At 45.9% G+C, this 20,947-nt stretch overlaps 1 protein-coding gene across 1 annotated transcript in view; it reads right to left on the bottom strand.

Annotated features, from left to right (window-relative positions):
- LOC147105634 (uncharacterized) overlaps positions 1-20,947 on the bottom strand; it is a 163,904-nt gene that overhangs the window by 112,252 nt on the left and 30,705 nt on the right. The window contains exons 9-15 of the mRNA XM_086010181.1: positions 20,563-20,750; positions 20,286-20,411; positions 16,326-16,446; positions 16,098-16,236; positions 15,893-15,985; positions 15,742-15,814; positions 15,510-15,647 (exon numbers count right to left, since the gene is read on the bottom strand). Of these exons, the coding sequence (XP_085866307.1) occupies positions 15,510-15,647; positions 15,742-15,814; positions 15,893-15,985; positions 16,098-16,236; positions 16,326-16,446; positions 20,286-20,411; positions 20,563-20,750 (878 nt within the window). The remainder of the gene's footprint in view (positions 1-15,509; positions 15,648-15,741; positions 15,815-15,892; positions 15,986-16,097; positions 16,237-16,325; positions 16,447-20,285; positions 20,412-20,562; positions 20,751-20,947) is intronic.

Here is a 20,947-nt window from a genome sequence, read left to right as displayed (position 1 = left end):
TGCGCAGGCGCAGTCGCATGCCTGAGGGGAGAGGTTTTCCAACACTGGGTTCGTGCAGGCGCAGTTCCCTAGCCCATGACCACAGTGGCTCCTCTTCAGTTTCCCTGCGCAGGCACAGTCGCGCGCCTGAGGGGAGAGGTTTCCCAACACTGGGTTCGCGCAGACACAGTCGCCTGTTTGAATCCAGACATTTCACAGCCTCTGCCGTGGGACTCCGGGGAGGAGGTTCACGCAGGCGCCATCGCCTGTTTAAAGGAACAAGCTTCCCAGCCCACTTCTAGAGTGGTTCCCCCTATGGTGTGGGACTCTGGGGAGGAGGGATAGCAATTCCTCTTGCAGGGGACATATGGAAGGAGCCAGTACCAGGTTTTGGACCTGGAGAGGAAGATTTTCAGCCACCAGCAGCGGGTGGTGAGGGGATACCTGCCCCCAGTACAGGAGTGGGTAGGGAAAAGGAGACAAACCCGGATTACTGGCAGGCTGCCAGGTATATTAAACAGTGCAGGCTGTTTGCATCAGGGGGAGAAGGTTCCTAGCCAGCGAGGGCTGTGACCCAGGCTCAGGGTCCGTCAGCCAAAGTTTCCCCCACAGAGACGCCCCTCAGAAGGTCTCAGCGGGTCTGCAAGCCCAAGATAAGATGGTCACCAGAGTACCCGCCACAAAGAGCAATCTCCTGAGCCCGGGAGGAAACAGATCACCGAGGTCCCCAACTAGCAGGCATAAGCTGCCAGGGACCGGAAGCAGGAGGCAGTCCAGCTTCGCTGCAGGCAGCAGTAATCTGCGACAGTGACACCAGAGACTAGCCTGGCCGTCCGGAGATGGGCGGCATTTGTATTATAGCTTTGTGTTAAGTTACCAATGTTTATAGCTTGCTTTTAAGGTGTTTAAATTTTAAGTTTAGAATGTAACTAGTAGTTTTGAGTTTAAGTTTAAAGTTTAAGTTTATAAGTGTGCTAAATGCTTGTATTTTGGTCCGAGGTCAAGGGACCCGACCATGTCTCCACCTAAGACAGCAGGTCAGTGAGAGACCTGGCTGCATGTCCTTTTAAGTTCTTTTGTAGGAGAGTGGACAAAGGAGCAGCCCTATTCGCCCAGCCCGAGCTGGGCATCGAATGTATACAGAATGTTGGGGATCACCTCACCACTGGACAAATCCAGGAGGAGACCCCACAGCGCCCTTCGGGAGAAACCGGACAGGTTCCGGAGGAACCTGCCTACTCATCCTACGAGGAAGAGATGGCCCCAGCTGGGTGGGGCACGGCCCCAAACCAGCACTATCCTGCCTGAATTTCACTTGCGGGAGACCTCGCTATTGAGGAGTCATGGTGGGGAAGCGCGGGTGCCTTGTCAGATAGGGATGCGTTCCCCAGGAGTGGGTGGTGATGGCCCGGGAAAGATTGTAAAGGGGAGGGGGAGACCCAAGAGTCACGTGGGTGCGTTCGGGGAAGGGAGGAACTCACCCGGGGCCCACGGGCAAAGTTAGAGTGTAAGTGTGGCTGGGAAGGATGAGTGGGTGGCCGGATCTGGGATCCAAGTTTGAGTGTGGGGCCAGTGAGAGCCGCCACACAGGCACCCATCATTTTCTGCAGCCAGTCGAGGGAAGACGGGAGGGGGAGGGACTGGGAGTCGCGATCCCATACTCCCCGGTCTCGGTCTGTGAAACATGAGGGGTACCCCGCCTCCACAAAGGGACAAGGGAACGGCTCAGGGCTGGTGGATCAGACTGTTCTGTAAAATCCATTCTGTATGTTTTAAAAGTTCAAGACCATTAAAGGGGGGGGTGGAAGGAACATTTACTGCCCGGGTGGGAGGACCAATACCCACTCGAATTTTGCGACCCATCACTGGCACGTGATGGTCGGGGTTTATTTCAGCATTTTGTTTCAAATGTTTAATGAAGATTTTTGCATTTTGTTTTACAGTTCCAAGCGGTGCAGAGGCGTAGGACCCTCTCCGTGCTTGGGATCATTTTGATTACATTGTATAACCAAGATTGCAACATTTTGTAATATGTTATAATGTAACAAGTGGTGCAGGGGTATGAGACCCCTATTGTAACATTTTGTAATTGATGTATCTGTAGATGCCTACCAAAGCACAGTTTTTCTCGGATTTGAGGGGAATAGATGGGTCGGGGGATCAGTGGTAGGTAGCTATAGGTAAATACAGGGGATGATTGTTTGTGGGGGTCAGAAAATTTTGCTCACTTCTTCAAGAGGATACTGCAAGCAAGTTGGAAGTATCCAAGGGGGATCAGTGGTAGGTAGCTATAGGTAAATACAGGAGATGATTGTTTGTGGGGGTCAGAAAATTTTGCTCACTTCTTCAAGAGGATACTGCAAGCAAGTTGGAAGTATCCAAGGGGGGAATGTAGGGGTCGCAAAATCCCCTCAGCCCCCGAAGATCGGGAAATATTAATCCACATCGTGGACGAAGACTTGTGTGATTTAAATTGTCTCTGGGTTGGAAAATGTTTTAGAACATTGTCAGAACCGCAAAAGGCTGCGTTAAAAAGCTCATAAGCTAGGCAGCACTTGAACACTGGAATCAAAGAACTTTGTGAAAATCGCACACTTTAAGATTGTACATTTTATTAAAAGATGTACTCTTGAGTTTTTGACTGTTTAATTGCCCAGGGCATATAAATGGCTGAACAGACCTCATGGAAACAGAATGTTAAAAGACAGCAGAAAAGGAAGACAGGCTGTTAGCATATGAATGGAGCCCGAGCTGTCAGTCACCCTGTGGTATTGGGTGGGTCCGGTAACCTACAAGCTGCTTGTTTACACTGGGGAGTAGCCCGTTTGAATCTGCCAATCAAAGGCAGTTTGGGAAGTTCCCTCCCTGCAGAGATAATCGATTTGTTTACAGAAACTGCTACAAGGATGTTTGCACAAGTGATTAAACCAATTGACTGCGGCTTCAAGTGACCACAAAACAATGGGTTTCTGTTTACACTCCTCCCAAGCTGTTTACATAGTAATACAACGCCATTCAAAACCCATCAGGATGAATGAAAACACATTCAAACTACTGCAGCCTTATTCGAAAGCCATCACAGACAATGGACACATTTAAACTGCAACTTTATCCAAACCCATCCCAGACAAGTGGACAGTTTGGATCTCTTTTGTTTTAGCCCAGAAACATCAGATCTGGGCAGGCCCCAAAAAAGGGGTATAAAAGATAGCTTCCCAGAAGCAGCTCTCTTCTCTTTTACTCTTTGGACTGCAGGTGAGCCAGGCTTCTGACCCACTAGCAAGACAATCTAGTGAGAAGTAAAGGGGTGGTAATTTAAGGGAAATGTTGCTAAGATTGTAAAATTAACATTTTAGCCATTTATCCCTCATTTTGCCATCTGCCTTCCCCTGTTAAGCAATTTTACCATGATTACTTTGATCGTGTGGTGTAGTTTCTTAGTTTTAATAAAATTTGACTTTCTTGCATCCAGACCATTTGTCCATTTTAATATATCATTTATTATAAGTTCCTCCAGTCAGAACTGGAAGGAAGGTTTAGCGATTTGAAACCGCTGATTGGAATTGGTCACAATGCAGTGGCAAAAGGCTGCCTGACCAGGTAAATTAATGTAAACCAGGTAAAGGATGCCCCCCTACATTGTCGTCTCCCAAATTCGTGCCCCCCATATTTCCATGTTTCAATTAGGCTCCTGTCCCTGCCACAGAGCTGAATTGGGCCCAACCAAAGTCACAAATCACACCCTTTGTGACTGTGACTGTAGCGCATTTTACCTCCTTGTCCTCCTCAACCTCTCTGCAACTTGTGACATGCTTGGCCGCACCTTTCTCATACAACGTCTCTTCTCCATTGTCCAGCTCAGTGGGATTGATCTCTGTTGGTTCCACTTTTACCTATCCGATCATAGCTAGAGCATCTCCAGCAATAGATTCACTTCCTGCCCCTGCACCATTACCTCCAATCACCCAAGGATCTATCCTTGGCCCTGCTCCACATTCTCATCTACATGCTGCCCCTTGGTGACATCATCCACAAACATAGGGTCAGCTTCTAAATGTATGTCAAACTTTTCCACTCCACCAGCTCACTTGACCCTTGCCTGCCTCTGTGTTGTCAGACTAGAAGGAGCGGACCTGGTGGGAGCGCAGCGAGAGCGGAGCAGTTAAAACGAGCAGACCTGAGCGGCAGGAGCCCGAGACCGGAAGGAACGGACCTGGTGGGAGCGCAGCGAGAGTGGAGCAGTTAAAACGAGCAGACCCGAGCGGCAGGAGCCCGAGACCGGAAGGAGCAGACCTGGTGGGAGCGCAGCGAGAGCGGAGCAGTCCTGAGTGGCAGCAACTCAACAGAGGCAGTTTTACAAAAACTGACGTCAGAGTAAAAAAAGTGATGTCAGCACAAGGGAAGGAGCTGATTGTTGAGTAGATTTTTTTTTAAGTTCGTAAGTTTATTTATGCGAAGTTAGTTAATAGCCTATAAAATAGAAGGGAAGAGCTGATTGGTGAGTAGCTGGAGAGTGTTTTTTTAATTAAGTTTTAACTTTATTTTTGCTGGGATAGTTCTTAGTCTATTTATTAGAGCCATTGCAGGGCAGTTCATTCCCGTGGAGTGCACATCCTGTGCCATGTGGGAAGTCCTGGATGCTTCGCGTAGCATGGATGACAACATTTGCCGGAAGTGTCACCAGCTACGGCAGCTCGATTCAGAGCTTGAGCGGTGGCTGGAGTCACTGCGGTGCATCTGCGAGGCTGAGAGTTACGTGGATAGCACATTTCTATAGGTGGCGACCCCGCAGCTTAAGAGTATGCAGGCAGAGAGGGAATGGGTGACCGCCAGACAGAAGGGGCAGGTCATGCAGGAATCCCCGAGTGTATCACGCTCTCCAACTAGTATTCTGTTCTGAGTATTTGTGAGGGCGATGGTTCCTCTGGGAAGTGCAGCCAGAGTTAAGTTCACAGCACCATGGGTGGCTCAGCTGCACAGTGTGGGGAGGAAAAAGAGTGGAAGGGCAATCGTTATAGGAGATTCGATAGTTAGGGGAGCAGACAGACGTTTCTGCGGCCGCAGACGTGACTCCAGGATGGTATGTTGCCTCCCTGGTGCCAGGCTCAAGGATGTCATTGAGCGACTGCAGGATACTCTGAGGGGGGAGGGTGAACAACAAGAGGTTGTTGTCCATATCGGTACCAACGACATAGGCAGAAAGAGGGATGAGGTCTTTCAGGCAGAGTTTAGGGATCTAGGAGAGAGATTAAAAAGCAGGACATCAAAGGTAGTTAGCTCCGGATTACACCCGGTTGTGTATTTAGACTTCCAAAAGGCATTTGACAAGGTGCCACACAAAAGATTATTGCTCAAGATAAAAAATCACGGGATTGGGGGTAATATTCTGGCGTGGGTGGAGGATTGGCTCTCTAACAGAAAGCAGAGAGTTGGGATAAATGGTTCGTTCTCAGATTGGCAACCAGTAACTAGTGGTGTTCCGCAGGGGTCAGTGCTGGGTCCCCAACTCTTTACAATCTATATTAACGATTTGGAGGAGGGGACCGAGTGTAACATATCAAAGTTTGCAGATGATACAAAGATGGGACGGAAAGTAGTGAGTGAGGAGGACATAAAAAACCTGCAAAGGGACATAGACAGGCTAAGTAAGTGGGCAGAGATTTGGCAGATGGAATACAATACTGGAAAGTGTGAGGTTATGCACTTTGGCAGGAAAAGTCATAGAGCAAGTTATTATCTTAATGGCAAGAAACTGGAAAGTACTGTAGTACAAAGGGATCTGGGGGTCCTGGTGCACGAAACTCAAAAAGTTAGTATGCAGGTGCAGCAAGTGATTAAGAAGGCCAATGGAATGTTGGCTTTTATTGCTAGGGGGATGGAATATAAAAACAGGGAGGTATTGCTGCAGTTGTACAAGGTATTGGTGAGACCGCACCTGGAATACTGCATACAGTTTTGGTGTCCATACTTAAGAAAAGACATACTTGCTCTCGAGTCAGTACAAAGAAGGTTCACTCGGTTAATCCCGGGGATGAGGGGGTGGTCATATGAGGAGAGGTTGAGTAGATTGGGACTCTACTCATTGGAGTTCAGAAGAATGAGAGGCGATCTTATTGAAACATATAAGATTGTGAAGGGGCTTGATCGGGTGGATGCGGTGAGGATGTTCCCAATGATGGGTGAAACTAGAACTAGGGGGCATAATCTTAAAATAAGGGGCTGCTCATTCAAAACTGAGATGAGGAGAAACTTCTTCACTCAGAGGGTGGTAGGTTTGTGGAATTTGCTGCCCCAGAAAGCTGTGGAAGCTACATCATTAAATAAATTTAAAACAGAAATAGATAGTTTCCTAGAAGTAAAGGGAATTAAGGGTTACGGGGAGCGGGCAGGAAATTGGACATGAGTCTAGGTTCGGAATGGTCATGGCCCTATGGGTAGTGGAATGGGCCCAGGGGCCGTGTAGCCTTGTTCTGCTCCTACTGTGTTCTAATTCTGTGTTAGATTTCAGGAGATGGTTTTATTCCTGTTCCTGGCTGGGGTGGCGATCGCCTTTACAGAAGGTAAGTACTGTAGAAAATATAGGGACAGAGTGATCTCCTGGAAGAATTTCGATCGCCTAGATGGGTCGGAGAGGAATTTCCCAGATTTTTTTCTCCCAAATTGGCCATTGGGTCTTTATCTGGTTTTTCGCCTCTCCCGGGAGATCACATGGGTTCGGGTGGATGCAGAGTGATAGAAGATTTGAGGTTAGGATCAGATCAGCCATGATCTTATTGAATGGTGGAGCAGGCTCGAGGGGCCGATTGGCCTACTCCTGCTCCTATTTCTTATGTTCTTATGTTATGTTCACCCGGTGCCACATGCTAGTGAGTACAGGAATAGGAGGATAGCACAGATGACTGCGTGGCTGGAGAGATGGTGCAGGAGGGAGGGCTTTAGATTCCTGAGACATTGGGACCGTTTCTGGAGAAGGTGGGACCTGTACAAGCCGGACAGGTTACATCTCAACAGAGCTGGGACCAATATTCTTGCGGGGAGGTTTGGTAGTGCTGTTGGGGAGGGTTTAAACTAACTTGGCAGGGGGGTGAGCACCAGAATATAGGAGTAGAAAAGAGGAATAAGGTGCATAGAGGAGTGAGCGTGTTGGATAGTACTAGAGAAGAAAGTAGTACTAGAGGCGGAAGTAGTACCATATTTGATAGGAGCAGACTAAGAAAGACTACGAAAAATTAAAAAATGGGTTTAGAATGCATGTACAAAGTGTGGTGAATAAGATTGGTGAGCGACAACCACAATTATCCATGTGGCAATATGATGTTGTGGAAACGTGGTTTAAAAACGGTGAGGACTGGGCACTTAATATTCAAGGGTACAAGGTGTTCAGAAAAGATAGGGAAGGAAAAAAGGGAGGTGGGGTGGCAGTGCTGATTAAGGAAGACATTGTAGTGTTGGAAAGGGAGGATGTTCTTGAGGGGACAAGGACAGAACCCATTTGGTTAGAGTTGAGGAGCAAAAAGGGTATGATCACGCTATTGGGGGTATTCTATAGGTCTCCAAATAGTGAGAGGGAGGTAGAGGAGCAAATCTGCTGGGAAATCTCAGAGATATGCAAGATTATAAAGTGGTGATATTGGGGGACTTTAGTTACCCAAATATCAATTGGGATAATGCTAGGATAAAGGGAAAGGAGGGGGAGGAATTTCTGAAATGTGTTCAAGAGAATTTCCTTGACCAATATGTTCTTGGCCCAACTAGGAAGGAGGCATTGCTGGATCTGGTGCTGGGGAATGAGGTGGGCCAGGTCGACCAAGTGTCTGTGGGAGAACACATGGGTATGAGTGATGATCGTATCATAAGATTTAGATTATCAATGGAGAGGAACAATCTAGAGTGGAACATCTAAACTGCAATAGGGCTAACTTCAATCGAATGCGAAAGGATCTAGCCAGGGTAAAATGGAACCAAAGACTGACAGGAAAAACTGTAACGGAACAATGGGTGATCTTTAAGGAGGAGATGTTCCAAGTACAGGCTAGTTACATTCCAACAAGAGGGAAGGGTAAGGGAACCAAAGCAAGGGCTCCTTGGATGACGAGGGAGATAGAGAAGATGATGAAACAAAAAAAGAGGGTGTATGATGCATGTCAGGTGAATTCTTCAAGGGAGAACCAGACCAAATACAGTAAGTTGAGAGGGGAGGTGAAGATGAAAATAAGAGTGACAAGGAGAGAATATGAGAGCGAATAACATAAAAGGGAACCCAAAAATTGTGTAAACAGTAAGTGAGTAGTAAGAGGCGGCGTGGGGCCTATTAGAGACAAAGAAGATGATATATGCTTAGAGGCGCAGGGCAAGGCTAGAATACTCGATGAGTACTTTGTATTGGTGTTTACTAAGGAGGTGGATGCTGACAAAATATCAGTAGAAGTGGAAAAGGTCAAAGCAATGGAAGGGGTAAAAATTGATAAACAGGATGTACTAGAAAGGCTGCTATGCTCAGAGTGGACAAGTCGCCTGGTCCAGATGCCTTGTAAAAGGCAGATCGTGTTTGATTAATCTTATTGAATTTTTTTCTTTAATTTATTCATTTATGGGATGTGGGTGTCGCTGGCAAGGCCAGCATTTATTGCCCACCCCTAATTGCCCTTGAGAAGGTGGTGGTGAGCCGCTTTCTTGAACCGCTGCAGTCCGTGTGGTGAAGGTACTCCCACAGTGCTGTTAGTTATGGAGTTCCAGGATTTTGATCTAGCGATGATGATGGATCGGCGATATACTTCTAAGTCAGGATGGTGTGTGACTTGGAGGGGAACTTGAAGGAGATGGTGTTCCCATGCATCTGCGGCCCTTGTCCTTCTAGGTGGAAGAGGTCGTAGGTTACGGAGGTGCTGCCGAATAAGCCATGGCGAGTTGCTGCAGTGCATCTTGTAGATGGTAAATACTGCAGCCACGGTACGCCAGAGGTGAAGGGAGTGAATGTTTAAGGTGGTAGATGGGGTGCCAATCAAGCGGGCTGCTTTTTCCTGTTTGGTGTCGAGCTTCTTGAGTGTTGTTGGAGCTGCACTCATCCAGGCAAGTGGAGAGCATTCCATCACACTCCTTACTTGTGCCTTATAGATGGGAGAACGGCTTTGGGGAGTCAGGAGGTGAGACGCTCACCGCAGAATACCTAGCCTCTGACCTGCTCTTGTTGCCACAGTATTTATGTGGCTGGTCCAGTTAAGTTTCTGGTTATTGGTGACCCCCAGGATGTTGATGGTGGGGGATTCGGCGATGGTAATACCATTGAATGACAAGGGGCGGTGGTTAGACTCTCACTTGTTGGAGATATTCATTGCCTGGCACTTCTGTGGTGCGAATGTTACCTGCCACTTATCAGCCCAAGCCTGAATATCGTCCAGGCCTTGTTGCATGTGTGCATGGACTGCTTCATTATCTGAGGAGTTGTGAATGGAACTGAACACTGTGCAGCCACCAGCGAACATCCCCATTTCTGACCTTATGTTGGAGGGAAGGTCATTGATGAAGCAGCTGAATATGGTTGGACCTAGGACACTGCCCTGAGGAACTCCTGCAGTGATGTCCAGGGGCTGTGATGCTTGACCTTCAATCACCACAACCATCTTCCTTTGTGCAAGGTATGACTCCAGCCAGTGGAGAGTTTTCCCCCCCATTCCCATTGACTTCAGTTTTACTAGGGCTCCTTCATGCCACACTTGGTCAAATACTGCCTTGATGTCAAGGGCAGTCGCTCTCGCTTCTCCTCTGGAATTCAGCTCCTTTGTCCATGTTTGGACCAAGGCTGTAATGAGGTCGGGAGCTGAGTGGTCCTGGCGGAACCCAAACTGGGCATCAGTGAGCAGGTTATTGGTGAGTAAGTGCTGCTTGATAGCATTGTCGGTGACACCTTCCATCACTTTTCTGATGATTGAGAGTAGACTGATGGGGCATTAATTGGCCGGATTGGATTTGTCCTGCTTTTTATGGACAGGACATACCTGGGCAGTTTTCCACATTGTCAGATAGATGCCAGTGTTGTAGCTGTACTGGAACAGCTTGGGTAGAGGCATGGCTAGTTCTGGAGCACAAGTCTTCTGCACGATAGCTGGGATGTTCTCAGGGCCCATAGCCTTTGCTGTATCCAGTGCGCTCTTGATGAAGTAACAGAGAGGATTGATGAATGGAATGCAATGGATGTTGTCTACATGGATTTTCAGAAGGTGTTTGAGAAATACCACATAGAAGGCTGGTTAACAAAATTGAGGCTCATGGAATAGATGGGTCAGTGGCAGCTTGGATAAGGAATTTGGCTTAATGACAGAAAACAGCAAGTTGTGGTAACTGGCTGTTTTTCAGACTGGATGATGGTAGACAGTGGTGTTCCCCAAGGGTCAGTGCTGGGGCCACTGCTTTTTTTGATAATAAATGACCTGGATATTGGAATACAGAGTAGAATTTCTAAATTTGCCGATGACACCAATCTTGGGGCTGTGGCAAACAGTGAGGATGATACCAATCGACTGCGACAGGACATAGAATGGCTAGCAGAATGGGCAGCCAAGTGGCAGATGGAATTTAATACAGAGAAGTGTGAGGTGATGCATTTTGGCAGAAGGAAGAGGGAGAGGCAATATTCACTTAATAGCACAGTTTTAAAGAGTGTGCAGGGACAGAGGGACCTGGGAGTTAATATGCATAGTTCCCTGAAGATGGCAGGACATATTGAGAGAGTGGTTTGCAAAGCATATGGGATCTTGGGCTTCATAAATAGATGTATTGAGTACAAAAGTAGAGAAGTTATGCTGACCCTTTATAAAGCGCTGGTTAGGCCACAACTGGAGTATTGCGCCCAGTTCTGATCACCACAATTTAGGAAGGATGTGAAGGTCCTTGAGAGGGAGCAGAAGAGATTTACCAGAATGGTTCTGGGGATGGGGGATCTTAGCAACAGGATGGTATGTTGCCTCCCTGGTGCAAGAGTCAAGGATGGCTCAGAGTGGCTGCAGAACATTTTGGAAGGGGAGGGTGAACAGCCAGTAGTCGTGGTGCATATAGGCACTAATGATATCGGTAAAAAATGGGATGAGGTCCTAAAAGCTGAATATAGGGAGTTAGGAGGTAAATTAAAAAATAGGACCTCAAAATAATAGTAATTTCAGGATTGCTACCAGTGCCACGTGCTAGTCAGAGTAGAAATAGAAGGATATTTCAGGTGAATACGTGGCTAGAGGAATGGTGCAGGGGGGAGGGATTCAAATTCCTGGGACATTGGAACCAGTTCTGGGGGAGGTGGGACCAGTTCAACCTGGACGGTTTGCACCTGGGCAGGGCCGGGACCGATGTCCTAGGGGGAGTGTTTGCTAGTGCTCTGGGGGAGGGTTTAAACTAAAATGGCAGGGGGTTGGGAACCTGAGCAGGGGGACAGAGGAGAGGGAAACAAGGATAGAAGCAAAAGATAGGAAGGAGAAAAACAAAAGTGGCAGTCAGAGAAATCAACGGTTTAAATCAAACATGGCCACAGTAAATAATAATTCTAATAGGTCTAAGAGCGTTAAAAAAACAAGCCTGAATACTTTGTGTCTTAATGCAAGGAGCATTCGGAATAAGGTGGATGAATTAGCTGCATAAATTGAGGTAAACGAATATGATTTGATTGGGATTACGGAAACATGGCTCCAGGGTGGCCAAGGCTGTGAACTCAACATCCAGGGGTATTCAATATTCAGGAAAGATAGGCAAAAGGGAAAGGGAGGTGGGGTAGCATTGCTGGTTAAAGAAGGGATTAACACAATTGTAAGGAAGGATATTAGCTCTGATGATGTGGAATCTGTATGGGTAGAACTGAGAAATACCAAGGGGCAGTAAACGTTAGTGGGAGTGGTATATAGACCTCCAAGCAGTAATGTGGAGGTTGGGGATGGCATTAAAAGGGAAATTAGAGAAGCGTGCAATAAGGGCACAGCAGTCATCATGGGTGACTTTAATCTACATATAGATTGGGCTAACCAAATTAGTAACAATGCTGTGGAGGAGGAATTCCTGGTGTGCTTACGGGATGGTTTCCTGGACCAATATGTTGAGGAACCAACCAGAGATCAGGCCATCTTAGACTGGGTATTATGTAATGAGAAAGAATTAATTAGCAATCTTGTTGTATGAGGCCCCTTGGGTCAGAGCGATCATAATATGATCGAATTCTTCATTAAGATGGAGAATGAAGTAGTTGAATCAGAGACTAGGGTCCTGAATTTAAATAAAGGAAACTATGATGGTCTGAGGCGCGAGTTGGGTAGGATTGATTGGGGAATGTCACTCAAAGGGTTGATGGTGGATGGGCAATGGCAAGCATTCAAAGGCCACATGGATGAACTACAGAATTTGTTCATCCCAGTTTGGCATAAAAATAAAACAAAAAAGGTGACTCAACCATGGCTAACAAGGGAAATTAGGGATAGCATAAGATCCAAGGAGAGGACATATAAATTGGCCAGAAAAAGCAGTAAACCTGAGGATTGGGAGCAGTTTAGGATTCAACAAAGGAGGACAAAGGGATTAATTAAGAAGGGGAACATAGAATATGAGAGTAAGCTTTCAGGGAACATAAAAACTGACTGTAAAAGCTTTTATAGATATGTGAAGAGAAAAAGATTGGTGAAGTCAAGCGTAGGTCCCTTGCAGTCAGAATCAGGGGAATTTATAATAGGGAATAAAGAAATGGCAGACCAATTAAATACATATTTTGGTTCTGTCTTCACAAAGAAGGACACAAATAACCTCCCAGAGATGTCGGGGAACATAGGGTCTGATGAAGGGGAGGAACTGAAAGAAATCAGTATTTGTAAGGAAATGGTGTTAAGGAAATTGATGGGACTGAAGGCCGATAAATCCCCAGGGCCTGATAATGTACATCCTAGGGTACTTAAGGAAGTGGCCCTAGAAATAGTAGATGCATTGCTGATCATCTTCCAACATTCGATGGAATCTGGAACAGTACCCATGGATTGGAGGGTAGCTAATGTTACCCCACTATTCAAAAAAGATGGTAGGGAGAAAATGGGGAATTATAGACCGGTAAGCCTGACATCGATAGTGGGGAAAATGCTAGAGTCCATTATAAAGGATGTAATAGCTGAGCACTTGGATAACAGTGACAGGATCGGACAAAGTCAACATGGATTTACAAAAGGTAAATCGTGCTTGACTAATCTACTGGAATTTTTTGAGGATGTAACTGGTAAAATAGTGGATGTGGTATATTTGGACTTTCAGAAGGCTTTCGATAGGGTCCCGCATCAGAGATTAGCGTGTAAAGTTAAGGCACATGGGATTGGGGGCAAGTTATTGACTTGGATAGAAAACTGGTTGGCAGAGAGAAAGCAAAGAGTTGGAATAAACGGGTCTTTTTCCGAGTGGCAGGCAGTGACTAGTGGGGTACCGCAGGGATCGGTCCTTGGACCCCAGCTATTCACAATATATATTAATGATCTAGACAAGGGAACTAGATGTAATATCTCCAAATTTGCAGATGACACAAAGCTGGGTGGGCGTGTGTGCTGTGAGGAGGATGCCGAGAAACTCCAGGATGATTTGGACAGGTTGGGTGATTGGGCAGAAGTATGGCAGATGCAATATAACGTGAATAAATGTGAGGTTATCCACTTTGGTGGCAAAAACAGGAAGGCAGATTATTACCTGAATGGCAATAGATTGGGCGAAGGGGTAGTGCAACGAGACCTGGGTGTCCTTGTGCACCAGTTGCTGAAGGTAAGCATGCAGGTGCAGCAGGCGGTTAAGAAGGCAAATGGTATGTTGGCCTTCGTAGCGAGAGGCTTTGAGTACAGGAACAAGGATGTCTTGCTGCAGTTGTACAGGGCCTTGGTGAGACCACATCTTGAGTATTGTGTGCAGTTTTGGTCACCTTATCTGAGGAAGGATGTTCTTGCCATGGAAGGAGTTCAGCGAAGATTCACCAGGCTGATACCTGGGATGGCAGGAATGAACTATGAGGAGAGATTGGGTCGATTGAGCTTGTACTCGCTGGAGTTTAGAAGAATGAGAGGGGATCTCATTGAAATTCTGACAGGATTGGACAGATTAGATGCAGGAAGGATGTTCCCGATGGTCGGGGAGTCCAGAACCAGGGGTCACAGTCTAAGGATCAAGGTAATGCCATTTAGGACAGAAATGAGGAGGAATTTCTTCACCCAGAGAGTGGTGAACCTGTGGAATTCTCTACCACAGAAGGCAGTAGAGGCCAATTCATTAAATATATTTAAGAAGGAGTTGGATATATTTCTTAAGGCTACAGGGATCAAGGGGTATGGGGAGAAAGCAGGGATCGGGTACTGAATTTGGATGATCAGCCATGATCACATTGAATGGCGGAGCAGGCTCGAGGGGCCGAATGGCCTACTCCAGCTCCTATCTTCTATGTTTCTATGTTTCTAGGACAGATTGGAAAAGCTGGATTTGTTTATGACCGGTTTGGATAGGCTAGATGGGGAAAGGCTGTTCCCACTAGTTGATGGTACAATAATGAAGGGACACAGATTTAAGGTTTTTGGCAAAGATACAGGGGGGATGTGAGGGAAAACTTTTTTATGCAGCGAGTGGTGAGGACCTGGAATTTGCTATCGACGGAAGTGGTGGAAGCGGAGACACTCAATGTTTTCAAGGGGAGACTGGATAGGCACTTGAGGGAAATAAACTTGCAGGGCTATGGGGATATAGCGGGGGAGTGGGACTGTCTGGATTGCTCAATACAGAGCCGGCAAGGACTCGATGGGTCGAATGGCCTCCTTCTGTGCTGTATAACTCTATGATTCCAGTACTACTTGTCCAAAATCCAGTCTTCGAAGACCAAAGCCCATCATCTATGGCCAATCCTTGTCAGCAGTTCTGCACCTGTCCCTGGCCATTGTATCAGGCTGCACCAGACTGTTCACAACCTTGGCATCCTCTTTGACCCGGAGCTGAGTTTCCAAACACCTACTTGCACCTCCATAACATCTCCCAGTCCACTTCTACCTCAACCCATCTGATGCTGAAACCCTCGTCCGTGCCATTATGACCTCCACCCTCTGAAAACTTCAGCTCATTCTGAACACTGCTGCCCATATCCTATCCTGGATGGGTTTCCTCCCACTCACCAATGGCGATGACCTTAAGCGGAGCAAGGATGTCTAAGCTAAGGTTGTCCTGAATAGATTGTGACATTGATTAATTGCCCAGTAACATATGTTAAGTGTTTCTTGCATTTGGGCCATTGCTTTTCCTCAGTCAGTATGTCTGTTATCAACCAACAGCTTGACTGGCTTTTGTTGATGTGCTTCAGGCAGGGTCAGAGAGACAAAGCCAAGGTCTTAGAATGCAGCAGCAGAAGGGTTTCTTTAACTATTTAATATAATACATAAAGACCTGTGGACAAAATCACTCAATTTTTGTCACAATAACTTACCTTGAAACTGCTATTGTGGGGTATACAGTTAATGAGTTTAAATGTTGTCTGCAGCCAAGTAATTATTTAGCCATACCTTTTACACTTCCTTTTTTATCTTCCAGCAGTGAAATGTAAAGCTGCATAGTGGGAGATATCTGCACTTGCATTGTCAGCCCAACTGTTGTTGCAAATTGAATGAAGTGTGAAGACTGTTGAAATATTGTTATTCCATCTGTGCAATAAAAAACTCTAGTTTAATTTACGATTGAACAATGTTAGTTTTTTGTTTAAGAAGAGAACTTAATTTTCTTCAATTTTGTTTTTACCCTGTTTTAGAGGAAGTGTAATTTCTTCTCCACCAGAATGAACATCACCATTGTTATTGAATTCATATGTGATCTGTAAGGAAATAGATTAAGTTTTCTAGGGTCATTCAAACGAGTAATATACAGCACTAAAAAAAACATAAATTCTTACCTCATCCTGAGAATATATAACACGTTGTAAGCATATCTGTTTCACTGCCTTTTGACATAAATGCATCTCAACCTTTACTGACCAATTTCCTCCCTGTGGGGTTTAAAAAAATTGGACTTTAAAATATAAAGTTTAAAATCCTGCCAAACAAGGATGGATATCATAGAAACTGTCTACCACAAACGTAGCAAAAAATCTCACATACAAGAACTGCGTAGTATGAGCAATCTCCTCTCAAATTATAATATTTCCCATCAAATGTTGTAACATGTGTTCCTTCTTCTATTTTGCAACTTCTGGCACAGCTACGATGAGAGCACTCCCATAGTCCACTGTTACAAACACTAAAAAAGAAGAGACCAATGTTTTTAGTGAAATATTTGACAACACAGTTGATGAATGTTCCAGTGTGAACTGAATTAGGAGCCATTACCATGTCTGGCAGGAAGTCTGTCTGCTCTCTCCAACTTCATAAATCTTTCCACTGTATTCACAAGGACATTTTGATTTTTCGATGCATTTGTTGGTGTGTCTTATGTTATCAAGAACAGTGCCTGAAGTAGAATAGAATAAATCTATATGTACATTGATTGATAACCAAGGCAAAGTTCAATGATTTCATTTATAATTGTAGCACTGATAGTGATATTCTTGTTCTGGTACAGTCTCTTGCCTAGAACTGGGATTTTGGTGTTGGGTTTAGGCTGGGATTTTCAGACTTATCTGATGAAGGACATTTCCAGTTATAGAAGGTAAGTTGTTACTTAGCTAGGATGGTGATGAGTAATGGACTATTGTAGACCCCTATGTCCTTCAGGACTCTGCCAGCTCGGTCAGTAGTGGGGCTACCGAGCCACTCTTGGTGATGGACATTGAAGTCCCCTACCCAGAGTAGATTCTGTGCCCTTGCAACCCTCAGTGCTTCTTCCAAGTGGTGTTCAACATGGAGGAGTACTGAATCATCAACTGACGAAGGGCGGTAGGTGATAATTAGCAGGAGGTTTCCTTGCCCATGTTTGACCTGAAGCTATGAGATTTCATGGGGTCGGGAGTCAATGCTGAAGACTCCCAGGGTCACTCCCTCCCGACTTTATACCACTGTACGCAACCTGTGTTGCGTCTGTCCCGCCAGTGACAGGACATACCCAGGGATGAAGATTGAGGAGTCTGGGACATTGGCTGAAAGGTATGATTCTGTGAGTATGACTATGTCAGGCTGTTGCTTGACTAGTTTGTGTGACAGCGCTCCCAATTTTGACACAAATCCCGAGTTAGTGAGGAGGACCTTGCAGGGTCAACTAGACTGGGTGTGCCATTGTCGTGTCCGAAGTCAGTGCGAGGTCGATGCCGGGTGATCCGTCCGGTTTTATTCTTATTATTGTTTTCTGTAGCGGTTTGTTACAACTGAGTCGCTTGTTGGCCATTTCATAGGACAGTTAAGAGTTAACCACATTGCTGTGGGTCTGGAGTCATATATAGGCCAGACCAGGTAAGGACAGCAGATTTCCTTCCCTAAAGGACACTAGTGAACAAGATGGGTTTTTACAACAATCCGATAGTTTCATGGTCAATGTAGGGAGAGTGAAAAGTGTGCTGCATATTGCCACAAATTATTAGTCGTGTTAGAACAGGCAATCATTGGAGTCCACTGGTTTGATTTTAACATAGCAATATTAAATTTGAGTTTTTTTCCCCTAAAATGTTGTTCTCGCAGATTGGAGACAATAATCTAATATTCTCATTCGATCGCTAAATGACTTTATTGAATGTTTCAAACCATTTACAACTTGGTATTAGTGGACATGCTGTGCTGCAATACAAGGGGCCATTACCACTTGCACTTGCCCTTTAATCTATATTATAGATCCCCAATCCTACTGAATGGCTTCTATATTTTGCCATAAAAATTTGAGGAAATAAAGTAGGCATTCATACAAATAAATCTACTCGGAAAATTAGGATTGAACTGTTTGGTCCTGCAGTTCCCATAACCATCAGGATTCAAAGCAATTGCACACTTAAACTCGAAAGTTAGATTTCTATTTACTGCTGGTAGTCCGGGTGGTGTGAACTAATTTGCTATTTCAATGTGAATTCTGGTTGTGATAACCTCGCAAAAATTTCTGGAGCTAGTGCTAATGTGTTTGATTCTTTGGAAAGGTGAACGGAATTAGGAATTAGCTTCATGAGCACAGACAAGATCACCCAATGAGAGGAGCTCCCATTATTATTTTACTAAAATTTCAATGGGGTAGAAATTGTTATGCGCTCGTTTTTTAGGCATAAAGGGGGAGAAATTCAGTTGGCTGTGCCACCCGTTAACGCATTAAGAGGGCACTAAGTGGGTCGCAAGCCACTGGCCATGTCTCCCGCTAAATTCAGCGGGACGCTAGTGGTGGCGCTAGCTGTTAGCGCTGCACCGCTACCGATGACATAATCGGTGTGCGCAGCGCCCTGGCCACGATATTTGGAAGCGCCCCCTGCTTTACCACCGGACGCTATGTGCGACCGGTTCAGGGGGGCCTACCTGCGGTGGTGGAGGCGCAAATTAAAGGAGAGGTGCGGGGCGGCCATTTTTGTTGCTGGCTGCCTGCCAGCACCTCTCTGCACTGCCGTCCCCGGCCTCCTGAACCCCCCCCCACCGCGGAGTGCCGGCTGCGTTCCAAGAGTCCGGCACTTCCCCTCGGTGCCGGGCTCTTTTGCCGGCACTCGTGAGCCTCAGGGGCCCAGCTGGGCCCCAGATTGCGCTGAACAAGGCCCCTCCCCTTTAAGTAGGGGAGGAAGGCCTGCAGTACCGCAGCGCGATGTGCCGCAGCATGTGGCGCTGCGGCACGTTGCGCCACGATATTCAGTCGCAGCGCCCCAAGAGGGATGCGGGGCGCCTCCAGTAGCGCCGCGCTTCCCTTTGGGACGCTACCACTGAATTTCTGGTGGGCGGCCGCGAATGCTTCCGGGGCGCTACTTTTAGTGCCCTGGCGAGGCTGGCGCCCCAAACAGGGCAATACTGAATTTCTAGGCCAAAGTGTCCACAAAGCATAGCGATCTAGCAGTGGGTCGGCCTGCACCAATCTGTGCAGGCGTTGGCCACACTGCCAAATCTGTGGGGCCCAACGTTAAGGCATCCCAGGGTGACCAGCGCCAGCATCTCACCTCAATTATTGAGATGAGACCCAAGGACCGATTTCCATCAATCCTCGGGACTCTTGCTTCCACCACGTATTGTTTTCATACACCGGGTCTGGACGGGCCCGGACTAATTCCTACCCATTTATTTCTGCCAGGTTGACTAACACTCTGACACATCCAGGCCCTGCACATTAAAGAGCAGCCATGAGATGCTTCTGTTATACCTAGTTTTCTTTACCTATGACAGCAATTATACAAATTGCATCTTGTGGGAAATTTATGTTTTATCGGAGTATTTTCTTTTATTCTCCATCGAGTCTCTGATAGTGTTCCCTAATTTTATTTCATCTACAAGACAACGATTGGCAAGGTCATCCTCAAAGTTCAAGCACCAAGACATAGCCCAGTGGAGTGGAAAGAGACAATTTGCTGGTGTCGGCCATACTATTGTGCAGAAGTCCAAAAGAAAGTTACATGCAGTCCCTCACATAGAGGAAAAATAATAAAATGGAAGTTTCACCTGCTGCAATCATGTGCCTCCAGACTGCCAACCAGAGCAAACTAAAGCCCCGCTACTGATAAAGTTATCGGCAATCAATCATTTCCCCCACCCCACCCCAGCAATGATGAGTTTTGTCCTCAACCCCTGTGAGACTGAGATCCTGAATCTTACCCCCATTCCAAGTGAGACTTTGGCTTTCAACACCCCTCACCCCACATAGAGCGACATTTCAGCTGTGATCAGCCTGTCCACCACATCCTAACACAGAGAAAGATTTTGGCACAAACCCTCCCCCCACACTTACCAAACAATGGGCACCACTTCCCCCTCTGATGAACAAGATGTAATCCCCTTTCCCCCATTGGCTGACAATACAGTACCACCCACAAATCCCCACTGACTCAGTTCCCCCTTACAGGTTACCGCTACCCTACTTCCTTTCTACTTTTACACTAACCCCCTCCCTGACTGCATTTCCCATCCATAGACCCTTCAACCTCTTGGTCCTATTTCTTCTCCCTTGATGGCTGGTTGTTGCATGCCTCATTCCTTATTCCCTTTCCCCCTCCCCGCGCCCCTTTCCCTCTCCTCACACATCCTCCATCCACTCCCCCAAATTGGTACCATTATCCCCCACCCTTCAAACCTGCTAGACCGGAAGAATTCTAATTGGTCTCGACTACCCATATGCAACATCACAGGAGGCTGGCTTAATATATTAAAAACAACATAATGAATCTGTCTCAGTCAAAATAATATTGTTACCTTTTGGACATTCACAAGTATTTACACAAGCATCTTTCGGTTGTTGGGGATTTGGATCAGTACATGTTGGAATATTTGCTTGACCACAATCCATGTAAATCTGATTCTCAGGACAAACAGGCTTTTCTAGAAAGGAAAATTCATGCATTTCACATTTTGAGTTATAATAAGTGCAAATGCACAAATATCATTGTTCTAGTTAAGAGTGAAAATATTTAGGAGTTTTAACCTTCAACTGTTTATTTGTTTTATTTTCTAGATATGCAGCAAAACATACCACATCCTGACGTGTCCCTCCAATTCTTCCGAGATGTTGGTGATGGGCACAGGTTTGCAATTTCTGTTAAACTGAAACATTTGGCCTGATGTTTATTTGGAGAAGCACAGACATCCTTTTGGCATATGGTGACATAGGATTGAAAGTCAGCACAGGATGTAAAATGCATTGAGAAGGTCTCGGTACAGCTCTGATGAAAATAAACACAAGTGAAAATTATATAAAACACAGACCTACTGCAGAGTCTTCAAGCTATGAAATCTACTACAACAGAATGTCACTAATTAAACTCAAATGTTTTTGCATCAGTTTTTAAACAATTATATTTAGCAAGTGATTCCCAGTTTTCCAAAGGGAGGCATGTATATTTAGTTAGGATTTAAAA

The sequence above is a fragment of the Somniosus microcephalus genome, chromosome 17 (assembly GCF_052327205.1).
Source record: "Somniosus microcephalus isolate GS21.2 chromosome 17, FLI_Smic_1.0, whole genome shotgun sequence".
Taxonomy (NCBI): Eukaryota; Metazoa; Chordata; class Chondrichthyes; order Squaliformes; family Somniosidae; genus Somniosus; species Somniosus microcephalus.
Note: the sequence above shows the minus strand (reverse complement) of the source record. Positions and strands in the feature narration are given on the sequence as shown.